Source organism: Takifugu flavidus, chromosome 17 (assembly GCF_003711565.1).
Source record: "Takifugu flavidus isolate HTHZ2018 chromosome 17, ASM371156v2, whole genome shotgun sequence".
NCBI lineage: Eukaryota > Metazoa > Chordata > Actinopteri > Tetraodontiformes > Tetraodontidae > Takifugu > Takifugu flavidus.
In genome coordinates, this window is record NC_079536.1 from 2752609 (window position 1) to 2769532 (window position 16924).

Consider the following 16924-nt stretch of genomic DNA (forward strand, 5'->3'; position numbering starts at 1 on the left):
AGATTTTTCAGCGGCCGTGGACAACGTGGTATCGACGCGGCGGCGGGAGGCTTCAAATTAAATGGACACACGACAACATCAGTCCGTCAGGTTCATCATCTCTCACCCAGACACGCTGTCGTTGTGGTAGAGCAAATCAATTGGGAAAAATAAATGGCTGCGCAGCAATTCTGTTAGCGAATTAGCGACGATTTCTCTGTCAGGTGATGACAGAGAATAAAAAAAACTGCTCTACAAAGAAGACTAAGTTATTTTTTAAGCAGCCAGGAAACATTTGTGAAGTTTTTCAAGGATGTTCCACAACTGTTCTTAAGGGTCTTTGGTGCCTGGAGAGATGAAAGCACAGTTAAAGGAACCTTTGAACTTTCTCTGAGGAGCCTTCAGTGTCAAATAGTGAATATGTGGGAAGCTCTGATGACCGTGAAAGTATCTAGAACAGCTCAAACGTGAATGATCACAATTTCCTGGTCTATTGTCCAGTTGCAGCTGCTTTTATTGCGTCCACGGGCAACAGTTGCATCCTTTGATGTTGATTTCTGCTGATTACGTTTGCTGCAGCAAAAGCGTCAGGAGCAGTTTTCCTTTTTGGAATGTGCAGAATGTCATCATGCCAGTCGACTGGGGGAGCGTTTTCTGTGAAATTCAAGCCTGTGAGGTCTACGACAGGCTCGGAATTCCACCAGAGGAGCGATGGATGAGTTTTCGCTAAAGCAACTCCTTGACAGACCCCCCCCCCCCATCATTAAAAACTTGCTGTTGTGCCATTTTGACTTCACAAGCACTTTTATCTCGTTCAGATCAAAAACAAAGTCATTGCTTCTCTTTGACTTTAGCTCGCGACTCCCTGGACGCCTCCCTTTGACGGCATAAGAACACATTTAATAATATCTGGGGGAGGATTTTTATTCAGTGGATAAAATAAGTGATTTTGCAGGTTTTCCCACTTACAAAGGATCAACGGTCCGTAATTTCCTTCGTAGGTGCACTTGTGTGAGAGAGAGACAGTTTCCACACACTGCTACACCCAAAAAAGCCTTATTTTGGTGCTGCCTTTGAGACCAGCTCCCTTCAGGTCATTGACTGCACCGACAGGCTTGCCTATTGTCCCGTAGTCCATCCCAGCACTGTCCAGGTTGAAAATCTTGTCCCTGGTGTCCTTGGATGTTTTTTTGGTCTTGCCTGTGCTGGAGAGGTTGGACTGACAGACAGACACAGGGGTCTTGCTGGTTGGTCGGTGATCAAATACCTATTTTGTGAAGTAAAATACAAATCAAGCATTCAAAATTCATACAATGAGATTTTCTGCTGCTAAAACAGCGGTGGATCAAGTACATCTTTTCCCCACTGTATCTCGTCACGGAAATTCCTGCTGGCGGCCAGTAGGTGGTGTTTCTAAGCTAGCTGGTTGTTGGTTGCTAGGCTGGTGGGAGCTAGCACGTATCAGTAAATAAGATTAGATAAATACTCTGGCTGTAAGTGAGCTAACGCTTTGATTGGCTAGCTGTTGCTGGCGCTTTACACTGACTGACCGATGCTACAGGTGAGACAACGGCGTCGCAGTTTGGCCTTTACTTCGCGCATCCAGAAGCAGAAATGGCAAAACCAGCCGGAAACCTCACCCATTTAACAGGTGACTGGTGCACAAAGATCCCAGTATAACGACCAGCTGCACTTTCAATGTAAAGTCTGATGAGAGCGACGGCGAGAAGCATCACTGGCCTCCTGCCGAGGACACTTGTGGCAGAGTCTAAGCCAGGCATGGGCAAACTACGGCCCGGGGGCCACACGCGGCCCGTTAAACGTTTTAATCCGGCCCGCCAAACTTGAAAAATTAAATGAATAAACCTTGTTAATGTTATATTTTCACTGCAATTCTGGTGTTTTCCCACTAGAAAAAAGACAGTCAGGAGGAGAGTGATGGTGATATCTTGAAGGATAACAGAACTTTCAGTGCTTTAAAATAGAAATGGTTATTAATTTTTTTTTAAAAGGCACATTTTATTCATTTGATTTTAAGTGTTTTAAGACTCATTCCAAAGTCATATATTTTGTTGTAATGCTTCTCTTCATTTTCATTTGAAATTAAAGCACATGTTTTCTCCATATCCCAAGATGTGTATTTTTTCTCCAATGAGGTGAGGTTACCAAAGCACTCCATCCATCCATCTGCTCCTGGTCCGGCCCCTTTGTCAAATGTTAGAACCCATTGTGGCCCACGAATCAAAATGTTTGCCCACCCCTGGTCTAAGCAGTGCCGACTTCATCCCGCCGCTGCCTGGTTCTTGACACGGAGGCCGAGGCGACGCGTTACCAAGTCTTCCACATCAGACAGGAAGTTTCTCTACGTCCTGAAAGCACAGAAAGAATGAGATGTAGGAGTTATCGGCTTTACGTTCACCTACACTTCACTGCATTTCAACGAAATTCTTTTTTCCCTTCTGGAACAAAAGCTGCATATTTTAGAAAAACAGCAGCTGCGTGTTTGCTCATAATGACTCCAGCTTTTTGTTGCAGCCGCGGCCTCGCTTATTCAGGGAATTCAGCCCAGTCATCACTTTCACGCGACAGTGTTTGGCGTGTGGAGTCTGTCCTTCTGTCTCGTCCTTCATTCTTTCATTAATTCTGACAAAAACCTCCCAGGCTCCATGCTGAGGACGCCAGCTGAAGTCATCCGATGCTTTACTTCCCATCAGCTGGTATTGTCTTCAAATCACAGCAGTGAAAGGAAAAAAAATGATGAAATAAGGCAAGTTGTGCGTGTGTTTCCAAGAACTCTCACTTTGACTTAAACAGCGTGACATATTCATGGTAATCAGTAATTAAATTGCTTGAAATAATCGATTAAAGCTGGATCAAGAATCGGACTATGATGATAAAACTCCTGACAGGGTTTCTCTTTACAGGCTGCGCTGTGAACTTTACTATTAATCGATTATAGGTTGATCAAGAATCGGACTATGATGATGAAACTCCTGACAGGGCTTCTCTTTACAGGCTGCGCTGTGAACTTTACTATTAATCGATTATAGCTTGATCAAGAATCGGACTATGATGATAAAACTCCTGACAGGGCTTCTCTTTACAGGCTGCGCTGTGAACTTTACTATTAATCGATTATAGCTTGATCAAGAATCGGACTATGATGATGAAACTCCTGACAGGGCTTCTCTTTACAGGCTGCGCTGTGAACTTTACTATTAATCGATTATAGCTTGATCAAGAATCGGACTATGATGATGAAACTCCTGACAGGGCTTCTCTTTACAGGCTGCGCTGTGAACTTTACTGCAGGAAACATTTTAGCTGCTTTATTGAACCCATTTCCGATGCTGGCGCGTCTGAAACACCCAAAGTGGTGATTGCGTTGGTCACAGATCTTAATGACTGGCGCGCATTAGTGAAGGCTTATTTTTAAGTCCAGGTGTATTCACTCCCGCAGAGAAGTTTTAGATTAAGCGCACACACGCGCCCTTGTGCGCGCACGCGTGCCCAGCACCGCCCGTGGAGCGTTCCTCTCCCCCATGCAGCGCGTTATTAAAAGGCGCAGACGGCGACAAAAGGAGCGCACCTCTCCGGGCGCGGAGCGCACAGCCGAGGAGAGGTTCTCCATCACAGGAGCCCCCCCGCACCCGGTGTCAGGCCAACTCTCTCTGACTGACCACATTCTCAGCTCTCCGCCAGCAGCCTCTACACGCACGGAGCAACAGTGCGTGCGCTTCCACGCCGCCCCTCACCTCTCCAGATGGGTAGAATGTGCAGGACCGAGACCCGACGGCCAGCGCAGCCCTCCTCCTCTCCATCCAGCCCGTTATGATCGTTTGCAACGTGAGCCTGAGTTGCGCGCACTGTCCCGGCGAAGGCACAGCCGCGAACGACGCGTACGCGCAGGCGTCCGGCTCGCTCGCCACGCCGACCCTGAGCCAGAGGGGACACCTGGTGGTGGCGGTGTGTCTGGGCTTCATCGGCACCGTTGGGTTCCTCAGCAACTTCCTGGTGCTGGCGCTGTTTTGTCGGTACCGGGCGCTGCGCACGCCCATGAACCTCATGCTGGTCAGCATCTCGGCCAGTGACCTGCTGGTCAGCGTGCTGGGAACCCCGTTCAGCTTCGCGGCCAGCACGCAGGGGCGGTGGCTGATCGGACGCGCCGGGTGCGTTTGGTACGGCTTCGTCAACGCCTGTTTAGGTGAGCGGCTGCTTTTTTCACTTCCACGGAGTTTGATAGAAGTTACTGGGAGGGCTGGAGTGGGTTTCCTTTGCTTTGAAGGTCAGATCTAGTGATCCCAGAGGCTGATTTAAAATTCGGAAATATGACGCGATGTCACTCCCGTTCATAAAAACTGATATTTTATCAGGTTAAAAGTGACGGAAAACCTTATTATATTCCAGTTTATCGTTTATACCCCCTTTTTTGCCCTCAGATCACAAATTGCTCATCTGATTATGTATGTATTATTGTATTAAGAAAACAAAGCCCATCCTCTCCTAATTAGCCTGAATTATCTCTTCAGGGAAGTTTTCTCTATCTAACGAGATAAGTCATCACCTCAGACACGACGAGAGACCTTCCGGGACTTTCTGGGCTGTTGAGCTGCCTTCAGGTGCGATGCCAAGAAACCTTTTCTTACATCCGAAGTTGCGTAATCAGCAGCAAGAGCTCCAAATCGATGGTGTCATTAAGTGTCAAAGGTCAGGTTTCGCTTCCCGAAGGAAGCGCGAGATCTGAGGGCGTTGCGTAATGAAGCTGATCCTCTGAGGGTTCCCAGAGGTCCTGTTTGGAACATGAACTCGCGCACATGACACGAGGTCCTAACAAACAGCAGTTTTGAGCATGTGAGCTGTCAGATTCGCTGTAATCACCTTGACCGTTTAATTAAAGTCTCCTCTCTGCTCCAAAACCAGGATAATAATTTTCTGGCCAGTGGAGCGAAGAAGGCTGAGGTGAATGGACGCTTCTTTGTCATTTGTCTCGCACCATCTGGAGGAGGAATCCCTGCTTTGTTCCCTCTGCCTCGAGTGTTGCTCCTTTTAAATCTCTCCTCTCTGCTCCCGCTTTTCTCAGTGCAGGTTTGAAGTTGCAGTCGAACATTTGCCTCATTTATCGCACCAAGCTCCTCGTAAATGTGGTTCTCTAAATGAGCAGGTTTCTCTTCAAAGCCCTTTTTCTAGCATTTTTCCTGGAATGTTCCAGTCTGCAGGTTTTGATGCAGCAGCATTGTTAAATACCCGAGGGCGAAACTCATGAAAACCTCCTTCACTGGCATCTTCCTCAGATAACGTTGCTGTAACCTCAGAATTGTGCGCAGTTTGACTGTCTATGGTCCTTTAAAGGTCAAAAGCCCAAACAAAAATCCTAGAAACGGAGCGCTAACAGCGGCTGGAGGACGTTAAGTTTTTGAGCCTTGAGACATCCAGTCTGAGGATGTTCGATAGACCAAAGATGGAGTGGAAGCCCCTCTTAAATGTGCCAAAATTGCTGGACAACCATGACTGATCTGATGGTGCGCGTTTCAAAAAGTCTCCTCTTGCAATGAGACATGCAGAATTTATTTGTTGCTCGGAATTTGTCTGTAACCTAGAACTCTGTGATGAATCTTTCAGCGTGTTTTTCAGCTGCGCCCGTCAGAAGTCAAAGTAAATAAGCAACAACCGCTAACTCCTCCAACCCTGCATGTCGAGCCTCCGGGGTCACTTTCTGGCGTTCTTAGGGCCCAAAATTGCAGCATCAATCGTGCACGTAACTCCTCCATGATTGATAAGCTGCTGATCTGTGAGTAAAACAACAGGTTGGATAATTCAAGGGAAGAAAAACAAGTTATTAAACCGAACGAGAAACCGGTTCTGCCCGGGGACGAGATGCTAGCTTAGGTGAAATTGCGGGTTCTTGCCTTTATTTCGAGGGTATCGAGGTTGGAGGACATCTAACACCTCCTGTCTGTCTTCGCAGCACGTGAGCGTTTGCGTGTTTTTTGTTGTGCCTTCCTGCCATCACATAGAAGCGCTAATTGTGCCCAGACAACTTAAGCCCAGCGGGAGCATCATTTGACGAGCTTCAGAACATTACCGGCATTCTCTGATGTGATTATTGCTGCCAGGATAAAGGACAAATCTGGCAGTGAGAATCTGGTTTGGCTAATCCCCGGGCATCCATCATTGCACCACAGCGGAATCACGTTAACCTGATTACGCACAGCTAGCGCGCGTTAACCCGATTTTCAGATGTCGAGATTTGTGCGAGAGACATTAATTGTCCTTTGCAGAAGGTTGTGGAAAGAAAGAGGAAAAAGATGAAGGAGGAAAGTAAATACAGATTGAAAGGAGGACAAACGGGAACACGGAGGAAAATAATGTGACAGGAAGGAGGGCCGAAAGGTCGCCAGAGGAGCAGCTATTGAATGAACTCCGGCGCTGATTTCAGCCTCGGCTATTGACTCGTTCAAGTCTCCATAAATCTGGTCTCTTTGGAACTTGGTGAAGAAAAATGAGAAAACCATTAAACCTGCTCGACAGCTAAACCCCAACAATGAATTGAATCAATCAGGTTTTCCAGCGACGGAAGACCTGTCGAAGGTATTGAATTTTGAGCCGTAGAGGTTCAAATGTGGGGTCGACCGTCATTACTGAACACGTGGAACCTTCAGGGATGTGAGACCTTGACAGGTCACAGCCCAAAACCTGGTAGATGGACTAGCAGCCAAAAACCAGGCCATCCTGAGGATACCACCCGTTTGTGTCTGGCATCACACTTTTAGAGGTGAAAGATCCTCCGCCGCCAGGATGTCACGTGGCGTGATCTCCTCACACTCTGGTGATCTAAATCCATGTTTTCAACGCTTTTGTCAATCTTAAGAGTCTTCCAGCCGCGGGTCTGCTGCCTTGGCTAATGGGAGGCCTCTGTTAGCTCCCCCGAGTGGCCGTGATTGTCTCTCATCAAAGCTTGTTTGATAAAGGTGAAGTGCCACTGGACCAGAGGGGATTCGCTCTGATTTAACAACCTGAATACTTCTGTGCATGTTTGTCCCCGACAACATGGCGTCCCTGTCCAATAATTAGCTTAGCTTGTTATTATTGACTGTGATGTAAATCACCAATGTCTTACTGTGGCTCCCTTGGCAACCGCAGGCATCGTCTCCCTGATTTCCCTCGCCGTCCTGTCCTACGAGCGTTACTGCACCATGGTGTCGTCCACCATAGCCAGCAACAGAGACTACCGGCCAGTGCTGGGAGGGATCTGCTTCTCCTGGTTCTACTCGCTGGCCTGGACCGTGCCGCCGCTACTGGGCTGGAGCAGGTATGGCCCAGAGGGCCCCGGCACCACCTGCTCGGTGGACTGGAGGACCCAGACGCCCAACAACATCTCCTACATCGTCTGCCTGTTCACGTTCTGCCTGCTGCTGCCGTTCTTCGTCATCCTCTACTCCTACGGCAAACTGCTGCACACCATCAGACAGGTGAGTTGTGCCACCAGCGGCTCAGCCGGGCCTGAACGCCGGGCCCGGGATGCTGGCCTTTCCTTTTGAACCCGTTGCCACGGCTGCATAGTGAGGGAAAAAAATGCTGGACATAACGAAATGGAGAATGGGGGCATCTCTTCGGAAAACACGCAGTTGCTGGTAAGACCTTAACAAGTGGGATGGTCCCATTCGTGGTCGCTTCAGGGTCCGAATGACGCCGGGTTTGAGTCTTTCAGATTCACTCTAAGTACAGGCGGGAATACAGTACGATGTCTGGAAAACATCCCAGCACTGTGCAGGGAATTCTTGGAAGCGACTGGTTTGTGCCAGTGAGTCAGACTCAAAACACTGATGAAACTGGACTTTAAATGGCGTGTCCAGGATCGTGATGGAAGCAGGAACCCAGCGTTGTTTACGAAGCCTTCTGGTGGGTGCTGACCTCTTGTTCTTGTTGGTTTCCCAACTAAACTAAATGGACTGCCATGAAAGTCGGGTAGAAAGGGGGGAAAAAAATCCAATTCTCCGGACAGATTGTAATTGCTTCGGTGGGTGTCTTCAGCCTGTAAACGGTTGAAATGAGGTACACGTGCTCTGAGCTGGTGCTGCCGCTCTTCGCTGTTCTTTTGTAGTTGTTTTCTTCTCTTAACGGGATGATGAGGCATCATAAACACTCTTATGTAACAGTTATCGACCATTTCGCCCTCTTTGCCACAGCGTTCAACACTGTCCCTGAGATCTTTAGCGGTGCTGCAACAGCTGGACCTGCAGATTTGAGCTATGCTAGCACGAGGCTGAAACCCTCAGAGATGCCAACATTTAGCAGGTTTTTTTTTTCCTGCATTAAGGGAGAAAATGTGTGTTGCGTTCACCTGCTGTGAGACGTCTCACGAGAAGAAAATCAATTATGAAGCTCAAAATTCATGTCGGACTCGGTGAGGAGTGCTAATTTGGAATGACTTCCATCACTGCAGAGCTGAAATGTCCCACAGTGACAAAGAAATAACTCACCAACACGATGATTTCTTGTTCCCCAACAGAGAGAAACTGTGTCTCTCTTTGGATGACACTTAATTATAAATAATTAAACTAAAGCGGTCTAGATGGAGTGAGAGGTCTCAGCATCCTGTTTTCCACCAGTGCAAGATCGAAAAGCTGATAACGATGATGTTCAACAGTATAGATCCGTCTGGGTGAAGGAGGAGAAGCAGGACTAAATAAAGGGATCGGCCAAATATTTATTTTTTGGTTCACCTGTAAGACCTGGTTGTGCTTTTCAGAGCTAAATTTGTCACAACAACGACACACACGTGCTCCGAAAAGTGAAAGATTTTTTACAAGTAGCATCGCATGCATTTAGCTTGATGTGTAGCCACGGGTTTCATGAAATGAAATGGAATGGAAATGTGTAGGTGGGAAGGCATGCGCGCGTTCTCGAGGTTGCAAGGACAAGTGCGGCGTTCGTTCAGGTGGGTGCATTTCGTACTTCAGGGAAATCCTCAGAGGGCCCTCATGTTGCAGCACATGTCACCTTTGTTGCGACGTTATCAGGCTACCTCCTGTGTGATTTACAGGCTACAAATAAACCAGACCATAATTGTGTTTTTGGACAACAAAGATAAGATTAAATAATAACTGACATGTGTATAAAGCGTCCTGATTGTTAAGCTAAGAGCTGATATAAGATGTTCTGTAGATATTAATTCTATCTGCAAAAGAGATGATTGTCGTGGTTCCATCACAGAGAGGCTGAAGAAGACCTCAGCCTTCAGGTGCCGTGCACCTCATTTAGCATGGCGGCGTACATTTCACAGCTGATAAACAGAGCTGCACAGCAGCCAAACTCGAAGCTTGCCATCAGGAGTTGGTCCGTCAGAATGGTGAAGCGCTTAAAAAGGGTAGAACATTCCAAGACTGTCAGGCTGAGATAACACCAGGCAGGCCTGATTGGTCTGGAAGGTTGTTTTCTGTTCAGCATGGGGGAGAGCTGCAGCCCGGCCTGATGAGAACATTAAAAACAACCAGCAACGCGCAGAGTTTACCCCTGGCAACGGCAACGAGAGAAGGAGCGCCGAGTTACCAGAGGCTCTGCCTCTCTAACGAGAACGAAGGACGTTTAGGGAAGCTGTTTGTGATTATTTCCAGAGTTGTTTTGGAGCCTTGAGGCAGACATGTGTCTGTCTTCGTCTCACATATTAGTTTTAGTTTAGCGAAGCGTTTGGCTAGCTCGCGGCTACAGGTGCCAAATTGAGAGCACCTGCGCAACCCAACCTTCCTCTTTGCGTAGAGTGAAAATAACAGTTGCACAGATAAGTGAAGTCAATAAGGTGATAAGAATCCTAATTAGTTTCAGTTAGTTTTGCGTGAATTAGTGGTCACAGCAGATGAGATCAGCATTGGGGAGGGTGACGTTTCCTCTGTGGTCTGGAGAGTTGCGTTGTGTGTTTCAGGGTTTTATCTGTGCATCTGTTGTCTTTGAGATGACTGTAAGGTTGTGTTAAAGGAACATAATCCCCCGCAGGGCGCACACAACCCCACACACACATACACACACGCGCTCATTCCCAGAAAACGATGAAATCTCTTTTGTGTGTCTACACTGGCAACACTGGCTCGGGTTAACAGTGTAGAGCAGCAGGACGCCTATTTTATCTTTACATTTTCACGCGTTTATGGACCTGAATTTTCAGGAGAAAAAATGAGGCAAAAGTAAAGAGAAATGTGATTGGTAGTCAGGTCACGAGGGTTATCTACCTATCTTAATGGGTGAAATTAAATAAAACGTGTTTCCCTGCAGGAAGAGAAGCAATTAAATTGATAAATGACACATTCCGTGTTTGGCTTCTCCTAATTGTCGGGATGTTCTGACAGCACATCTCTTCTCAGGTGTGCCGCTCAATCACCTGGACGTTTTTGCAGACTTTCTCCCATAAGCTTCATTTTGCAGAGTTGCAGATGCAGTATGAAAACTTCAGATCTAAATGAAGCTAAATTAATCAGGTTTTGTCGCTTGTTTGTCTGTGATGGATGGATTATGCCTGGCCTGGCTGACTGTTTTTGCTGTTGCAGACTTCAGAGTCGGCACTCTGGTCCCCAGATGTGTGTAATCCATTTTTCTCTTCGCTCCACAACACAGTCTGTTTTGATGCCTGAGATGCCCTGAGTGAAAGAGGAAAACTCCTCTTTCGCAAGGAAAAGCATGGAAGAAGGGGGCGGGTGCTGGGGGAAGACAGGAAAGTGACAGAATTTAGGGACTATTAGACAGTTTTCCATGAATGGAATTCTGCTGACGTCTGGAGCGAGGAGAAGCGGAGGTGTCCTCGCTATAGATTTGCTCAAAGTTGTGGTTTTGATTTCCATCGGTCTTTAAAGGATGCATTTAAGGATTGTGGCCTATTTTAGAAACAGCTGTCATGGAAACGGTCACATGACGACAGTCCATGCCACCTTGAGGACCTTTTTAATAAACTTTTTTGAGGCTTACAGCCATCAAAACGGTGTTCAAAAACGGTAAACAATGATGCGGGTCCCCTCGGTGAGTGCTAGCATGCTTCTTTTGTGGAACCTAAAGAAATCATTGATAAGTGTAGAAGTTAAATATAAGACTTGCTCCTTCTTCTCCAGGTCCGCAGGGTGAGCTCAACGGTGACCCGCCGCAGAGAGCACCGCGTGCTGGTGATGGTGGTTGCGATGGTGGTGTGCTACCTCATCTGCTGGCTGCCGTACGGCGTGACGGCCCTGCTGGCCACCTTCGGCCCCCCTAACCTTCTGACCCCAGAGGCGACCATCACACCGTCTCTTCTGGCCAAGTTCTCCACCGTTATCAACCCTTTTATTTACATATTCATGAACAAACAGGTGAGACAGGTGTTGCGTCATTTACGTTTGTTTGTCTGTGAAGTCTTTTTTTACGTTTTCTGCACCGCTTTATGGGAGGGTGCACATGTGGGCGAAGGCCTCGTCCACCCCTGGATGACTCGGCAGCTCTTCGCAGGGCCCTATGTGAGTATTTGTGGGGTTGGTGCCTTGCTCAACGGTACGTTGGCAGTGCTCTGAAGGTGTTCCGGCATCTCTGCCACTACCAGAACACCAAATAATCACACAATATTTGAGATGTGGTTTTAACTTTCTTTCCCTCAGCTCCTCCTCATCAAACGCCCTGGGCTGTTAATTGGACGCTCAGGGCTGAGCTTCTCACCCAGAGCCTGGTTCTCATTTGCACTCTCACGTGGAACAGACACTCCCCCCGACGCAGCTATTAATAATCCAGCTACCGTCATCCAAACTTTAACGCTAGGAAACATTCTGTCAATAAAGTTTTCTATCAGCAGATTTGGAAGAGCGAGTTTGAAAAGGAGCAAAGACGCCAGATGTCTCATCCTGAGCGTTTCACAACCAACGATTTGCTTAATTTCCCCTGAAATAGAACAAATTTGGGATTAAACAGTGAAAGCTCTTCTCTGCATGTTTGCGCGCGACAGAATGAAGCCAGCGATGGAATGCTGGAAGAGGGTGGCACAGAGAAAGAAAAGGGGGAACAGAAAGGTGGATAGAAAAGAACGCAGATCATTTAGGTGGGAAGAAGCAGCGGAAGAAAAGGGCGAAAGTGAGTATGAATGATAAAGTTAGATTAATGGGATCATATGGAGATGAAAGCGGCGTAAAGGTGAAAGAAGCGAAAGGCGACGATGGGAGAGTTTAGGAAGAAGGTTCTTTTTAATCTGACAGGTTTAAGGGAAGCTTTGATTTTCGATTTGCATGTGATGTTGGTGTCAGCGCGGCCGTGACCTTTTCCCATCACGCACCTGTGCTCTTTTATCTGCCTCCGCCTCGTTTTATCTCCAACCCGTTGTCACATCTCCCGCATTAGACGGCTGACTCCTCGCGCGCCCGCCGTGATTGGGCCGTAATTGAACTCTGGGGGGGTCGCAGATGATTGTGGAGGAGGTCCAGCTGCGTGGCGCTTTCAGTCTTCAGTTCCTCCCAGCCCATAATGATGTCAGCACTGTGTTGAGGCGAGTTGAAGACTTAAAGCGCTGCTCAGATTCGTGCCGCAGACGCGAAATGAGGACAAGAAAGGGAAAGAAAAGAAAGCTGTGTTTGACATCAGAGGTCAGACAGGAACGCCTCCCTCCTGCACTGGGAGAAAATGAAGGTTCTGAAAGAGGCTTGGGGGAAATTGTCTCCATTGTGGCTCTTCACGTCTGAGAGAGGAGATTCCAGGTGGGCTTACGCTCTGCAACAGGTGCTAAAACTTCAGCCTTGTGCCTATCCCGCATTTCTGCCTGGTCCAAATGTATAGTAGAAATGTATAGTTCTGGTAGGATCACGGAGTCCTGAAGTTTGCAGTTGAATCAAGGAACCGAAGTTGTCGTCAGAATGGAGGTCGGCAGAAACGCTGCAGTCCCGCGACCTCAGTGAAGCCGAGCGAATTGATGCCTTCCTCTCTTTTACGTTCAAAGGTCTGGAGCTGCAGAGCCACGCGGTAATCCACAGGAAAAACAACCAGAGCATGTTGTGCTGCACCTTCTCTCCTCTTAATCGCCTCGTAATCCCCCTAAGATCACACTGTGGGACCCCCAAAGCTGGGAAGGACCTTTAGTAATCCGTTTTTGACCTTTCTCCAATCCGCCTAAACTCTAATGGGAACTTTTTTATTGAATTCTAGTTTTTATTTACTCTCTCTGCTTTAATTCCATCTCTAATAATCCTTTATTGCACAATGTGACTTCATTTGTTAACAGAAACTGACAATTACCTCCACCCAGACGCTCCTCTTATGGTTCGCTTGCAGGAAAGGTCATGTGAAAGTGCTAACTGTAGCTCCTAATCTATCTATCTGGCCTTTATTATGTAATCTCCCGGAGGTACAGCCCCCTCTTCATCACATTATCAGTGTCTGTTTTCCTTAAAGCCACAAAGACAGGTGAGGATCGGGCCACTCCGGAGCCTGAAGATATGAATCTTTTTACTCATAATCCCTGGTGAGGTCAACTCGACCTCCTCTACCTCCTTTCCTCTTTCCTTCTCCTTCACACGTCGATCCTCTTTGGTTTCGCTGTGGATTTGCTAATGCAGCACAGCCCCACACTAGATTAACAGGGGGTGGGGGTGGATTTCGGGCACCAGAAGATTTAAAACGGCGTGCTGGATTTCAAAGCTGCGTCATTTCCTCGGGGGTAGCAGAAAAATTAATTGGCTGTTATTATGATGAATTGTCAACCGGGCGCTGCGGTATCTCTGGAAGAAAGCGCCGCAAACGGTGTCACGCAGCATTCCTGCCTGATCTGTCGCACCCTGGAGAAATGTAGTAGACTTAAAGTATACGTGTGTGATCAAAGAGTATACTAAGTACACTACGTTTATCCAGGGGGGGCACGCTGCCAGCTGGAGTCCCAACACAGGAGGGAAGACGGATATGAGCGCTGCTGCTACTGTAAAAGATACGTTTGTCTGTCATGCCACACTTCTGCTACTTCCCCCGTTAATACTGCCATCTTCTAGTACTCCCTGTGCACTATTCTAGCACTCCTGGGGGGGGGGTCTATGCCAGTGTTTATACAAATATCTTACTAGTTCACAGGAATTAATATATTAAAAGGTTTTTGACCGAGTGCACTGTTACGACCTAAACCTTTGTGTGTAGTTCTACAGGTGTTTCAGGGCATTCCTAAACTGCTCCACCCCCAAGAGAGACTCCACCGTTAGGACATTTACCCGGATTTCGCTCCGTGCCCTCCGCCAAGACCAGCAGCAGAAGGGGTCAGCCCTGGCGCCGTCCTCCGCCCGCCCCACACCAAACTCCATCCATGAGTCCTCGCTCAAAGGCAGCCACAGCACGCCATCCAACGGCGGGGCTGCTGCTGCCAAGAGCCCCGCCGCCAACCGCTCCAAACCCAAACTGATCCTGGTGGCGCACTACAGGGAGTAAGAAATGTTTACAGGATAGAGAAGGAGCGTGGCGTGGGTCTCAAATTAGGAAACAAATCCTCCTCGTGGTTTTAGGAACAAGCTCTCGGTGGGAGGCTGAAACACAAGCTGGGAAGTTTTAATCATCGTTGCTCCGGGAAGCCGGCAAACTGGGATTGGGAGAAGGCACCACCATCCGACCCACCGGAAACTCAGCCTTCACAGTTAAGCTCAACGCAGAGCTTCGTGGTTAACCTTTGCAAACGCATAAATAGGATGTGAATGCCTCGTTATGCGACTTATGCAACAGCAGTCTTTAATCAGAGAATTGAGTCTGGCTTCTCTTTTTCCGTAAAGAATTTTTTGTGGGTATTTGGTAAAGATCCTTTTTTATTATTTTAATCAGAGGTGTATGCAGGGCAATGCAGTATTTTGTAAGTTCAAGTGTGTAGCTACTGTTAGCAGGATTACTCTATTTTGTGATGATTATTCATCTGAAAAAGGGGAATAAGCCTTTTTTTTCCTGACCTCATTTCCATGCCTGATATTTCAGGAGTTGATACAGAGTATTAAAGATTCATTGAACAGCTTTATGCAATTTAGAACGGAGGAGGATTTTGTCATGTCTTTATTAAGACTTTGTGGTACAGACTTGGCTGTAATGGAAACCAGTAAAGGGGCATTGTCACAGTTTAAGTGTCATTTAGAGATTCCGCTGTGTGGACGTGATGTTTCTCAAGACGCAGCTTTTACTTTGGTGAGTGATTTTGTGTTGTCTCCTAATTGTATTTCCATTTCTTACGTAAAACAAATTAAATCATGTCGCAAACTGATTTGTCAGTCTCAATCCTTTGTATGTAATTAACTTAAAATATGCGTCTGTGTCATCTGGCAGAAATTGGAGCACCCCCCCACCCCACTCCTTTCCCTCTTAGCAATATTCAAATGCGTTGATTAAAGCATGAATTATTAAAGCAGGCATTATTAAAAGGCAGGGAAGCAGATTAGGTTTCTAAATTACAGTATTCATCCCAATGAGAAACAAACTGCAATTGGCATGTCGGAAAATGACAACTGACAACTATGAATTATTAATGAACGGGGACCTGAAACAGGTATGTACACCTACATATGGATGCGAATGTCAATATGGCCACTGAAGGATTTTACATATAGGTTTTCTTCCCGCTGTAGAAGCAGCGTGATTTTTTAAATCGTGAATGGGATCCTCTCCAATTGGTGGCCTACAAAACAGCAAAAAAACCCAAACGGTTGCTTGCAAATTACAACAGATGTTAGTTGCCCTAAGACTGAACACGATGCAGCAGAGTCCGTTAGCTGTTAGACACTACAGCTGTGGCAGATGTTAACAAGTTTCATAATTTGATAATAGCCTAAGGCAGATGTTGGAAAGGCAAATGAAAAACTTAAGCAAACACTGCTGATGCATTTTCGTCAAATGCTGTAACTCCAGCAAAGTCCGAAATCGTAATGGGACCTCATGTACTTTACTTTCTGTCATTTCCAGATAATTTCTCTATTTAAAGACCAACACAGCAGTACAACAAATGTCAACATTGCATGTCAGTCACATACTCTGCAGCTAACAAATAAGGCATGTTATCATTTAAAGTATTAAGCTGTTAAGCTTGCATTACAATATAATGAGTATTGTTGCATGACAGGTTCAGGAAAACCTTCATTCCATTTATGTCTCTGTACTTACAGTTATGAGTGGAGATCTACATGTTCTTTGCCTGCTAAGCTTCTTTCTATTTTTAACCAGCCAGGGAACCGAACTTGTGCAACATTTGTCATAGTAAACCAGACAAAACAATACGGAGTGTTCCTCAAAACATTAGCATAAACATGAATTGTGTAATGGATGGATAGGCAAGTAGGCCAGATCTTCTTTTCTCAACAGTCTTTCACTAAATTAATGTCCTTGAAGTTGTGTGTGTGTGTTTAAATGTGTGCATGAGTCCCTCCTTCAAGGATGCAGCTATAAACAGTGAGCAGTGAACTGGCAATGGTGTTATTTTACACAGACAATGATCATGTAATCAAGGGCAGTAAAGATGGATTTACCACCACCTCAACACATCCAGCAGTAGATCCATTTACTGGAAAGGCCTAATGCACCATGGAAGGTGGCTCGGACTGATTGCGAAGAACATTGCTCCTTGTTAACAAGAGCTCTATTTTTTGGAATATTTTATGAGTGTTTATGTTTATAAATACAGAATTGACCAATTTTTAACACATTTTAGATTCAGCTGCACATTAAACAAGGACACAGCCGCTCAGTTGGTATTTATTGTTACTAAAGGAGATAAAGCCCTTGTTGAGGTATTAGGTTTATCATGGCAATTACACAACATGTGTAGGTTATTCAGAAAAGATGAATGAGCTAATTTGCAGGGTCCCTATCCTCGCCAGACTAATCCTCCTGTCATCTATCCAGTTAAGTTACTCTTAATGGGAGCAATATTGGAAAAAAGTGAGTCACCACTAAATCACTGCATTTTTGAAAACAAACAAATCTGTTTGCTAGTTTTGCTATCGCA

The 16924-nt window shown here is 46.5% G+C and overlaps 1 protein-coding gene across 2 annotated transcripts; it reads left to right on the forward strand.

Moving 5' to 3' along the window:
* The first annotated feature begins 3421 nt into the window (after positions 1-3421).
* On the forward strand, positions 3422-15190 carry tmtopsb (teleost multiple tissue opsin b). Of its 2 annotated transcripts, none has more exons than XM_057012934.1 (4): positions 3422-4183; positions 7120-7448; positions 11073-11450; positions 14095-15190. In XM_057012934.1, the coding sequence occupies exons 1-4, from the start codon at positions 3811-3813 to the stop codon at positions 14377-14379; spliced, it is 1365 nt and encodes a 454-aa protein (XP_056868914.1). In that variant the 5' UTR covers positions 3422-3810; the 3' UTR covers positions 14380-15190. The 2 variants fall into 2 exon arrangements, with proteins under 2 accessions (XP_056868914.1, XP_056868915.1); XM_057012935.1 differs by having other exon boundaries at positions 3439-4183; positions 11073-11306.
* Positions 15191-16924: the final 1734 nt, after the last annotated feature.

Bases quoted from the DNA above. Each gene is read 5' to 3' on its own strand.
- tmtopsb (XM_057012934.1), top strand. From the start codon at position 3,811: ATGATCGTTTGCAACGTGAGCCTGAGTTGCGCGCACTGTCCCGGCGAA. The intron at 7,449-11,072 runs GTGAGTTGTGCC...CTTCTTCTCCAG, and splicing joins TGCTGCACACCATCAGACAG to GTCCGCAGGGTGAGCTCAAC. The intron at 11,451-14,094 runs GTGAGTATTTGT...CTTTGTGTGTAG, and splicing joins AGCTCTTCGCAGGGCCCTAT to TTCTACAGGTGTTTCAGGGC.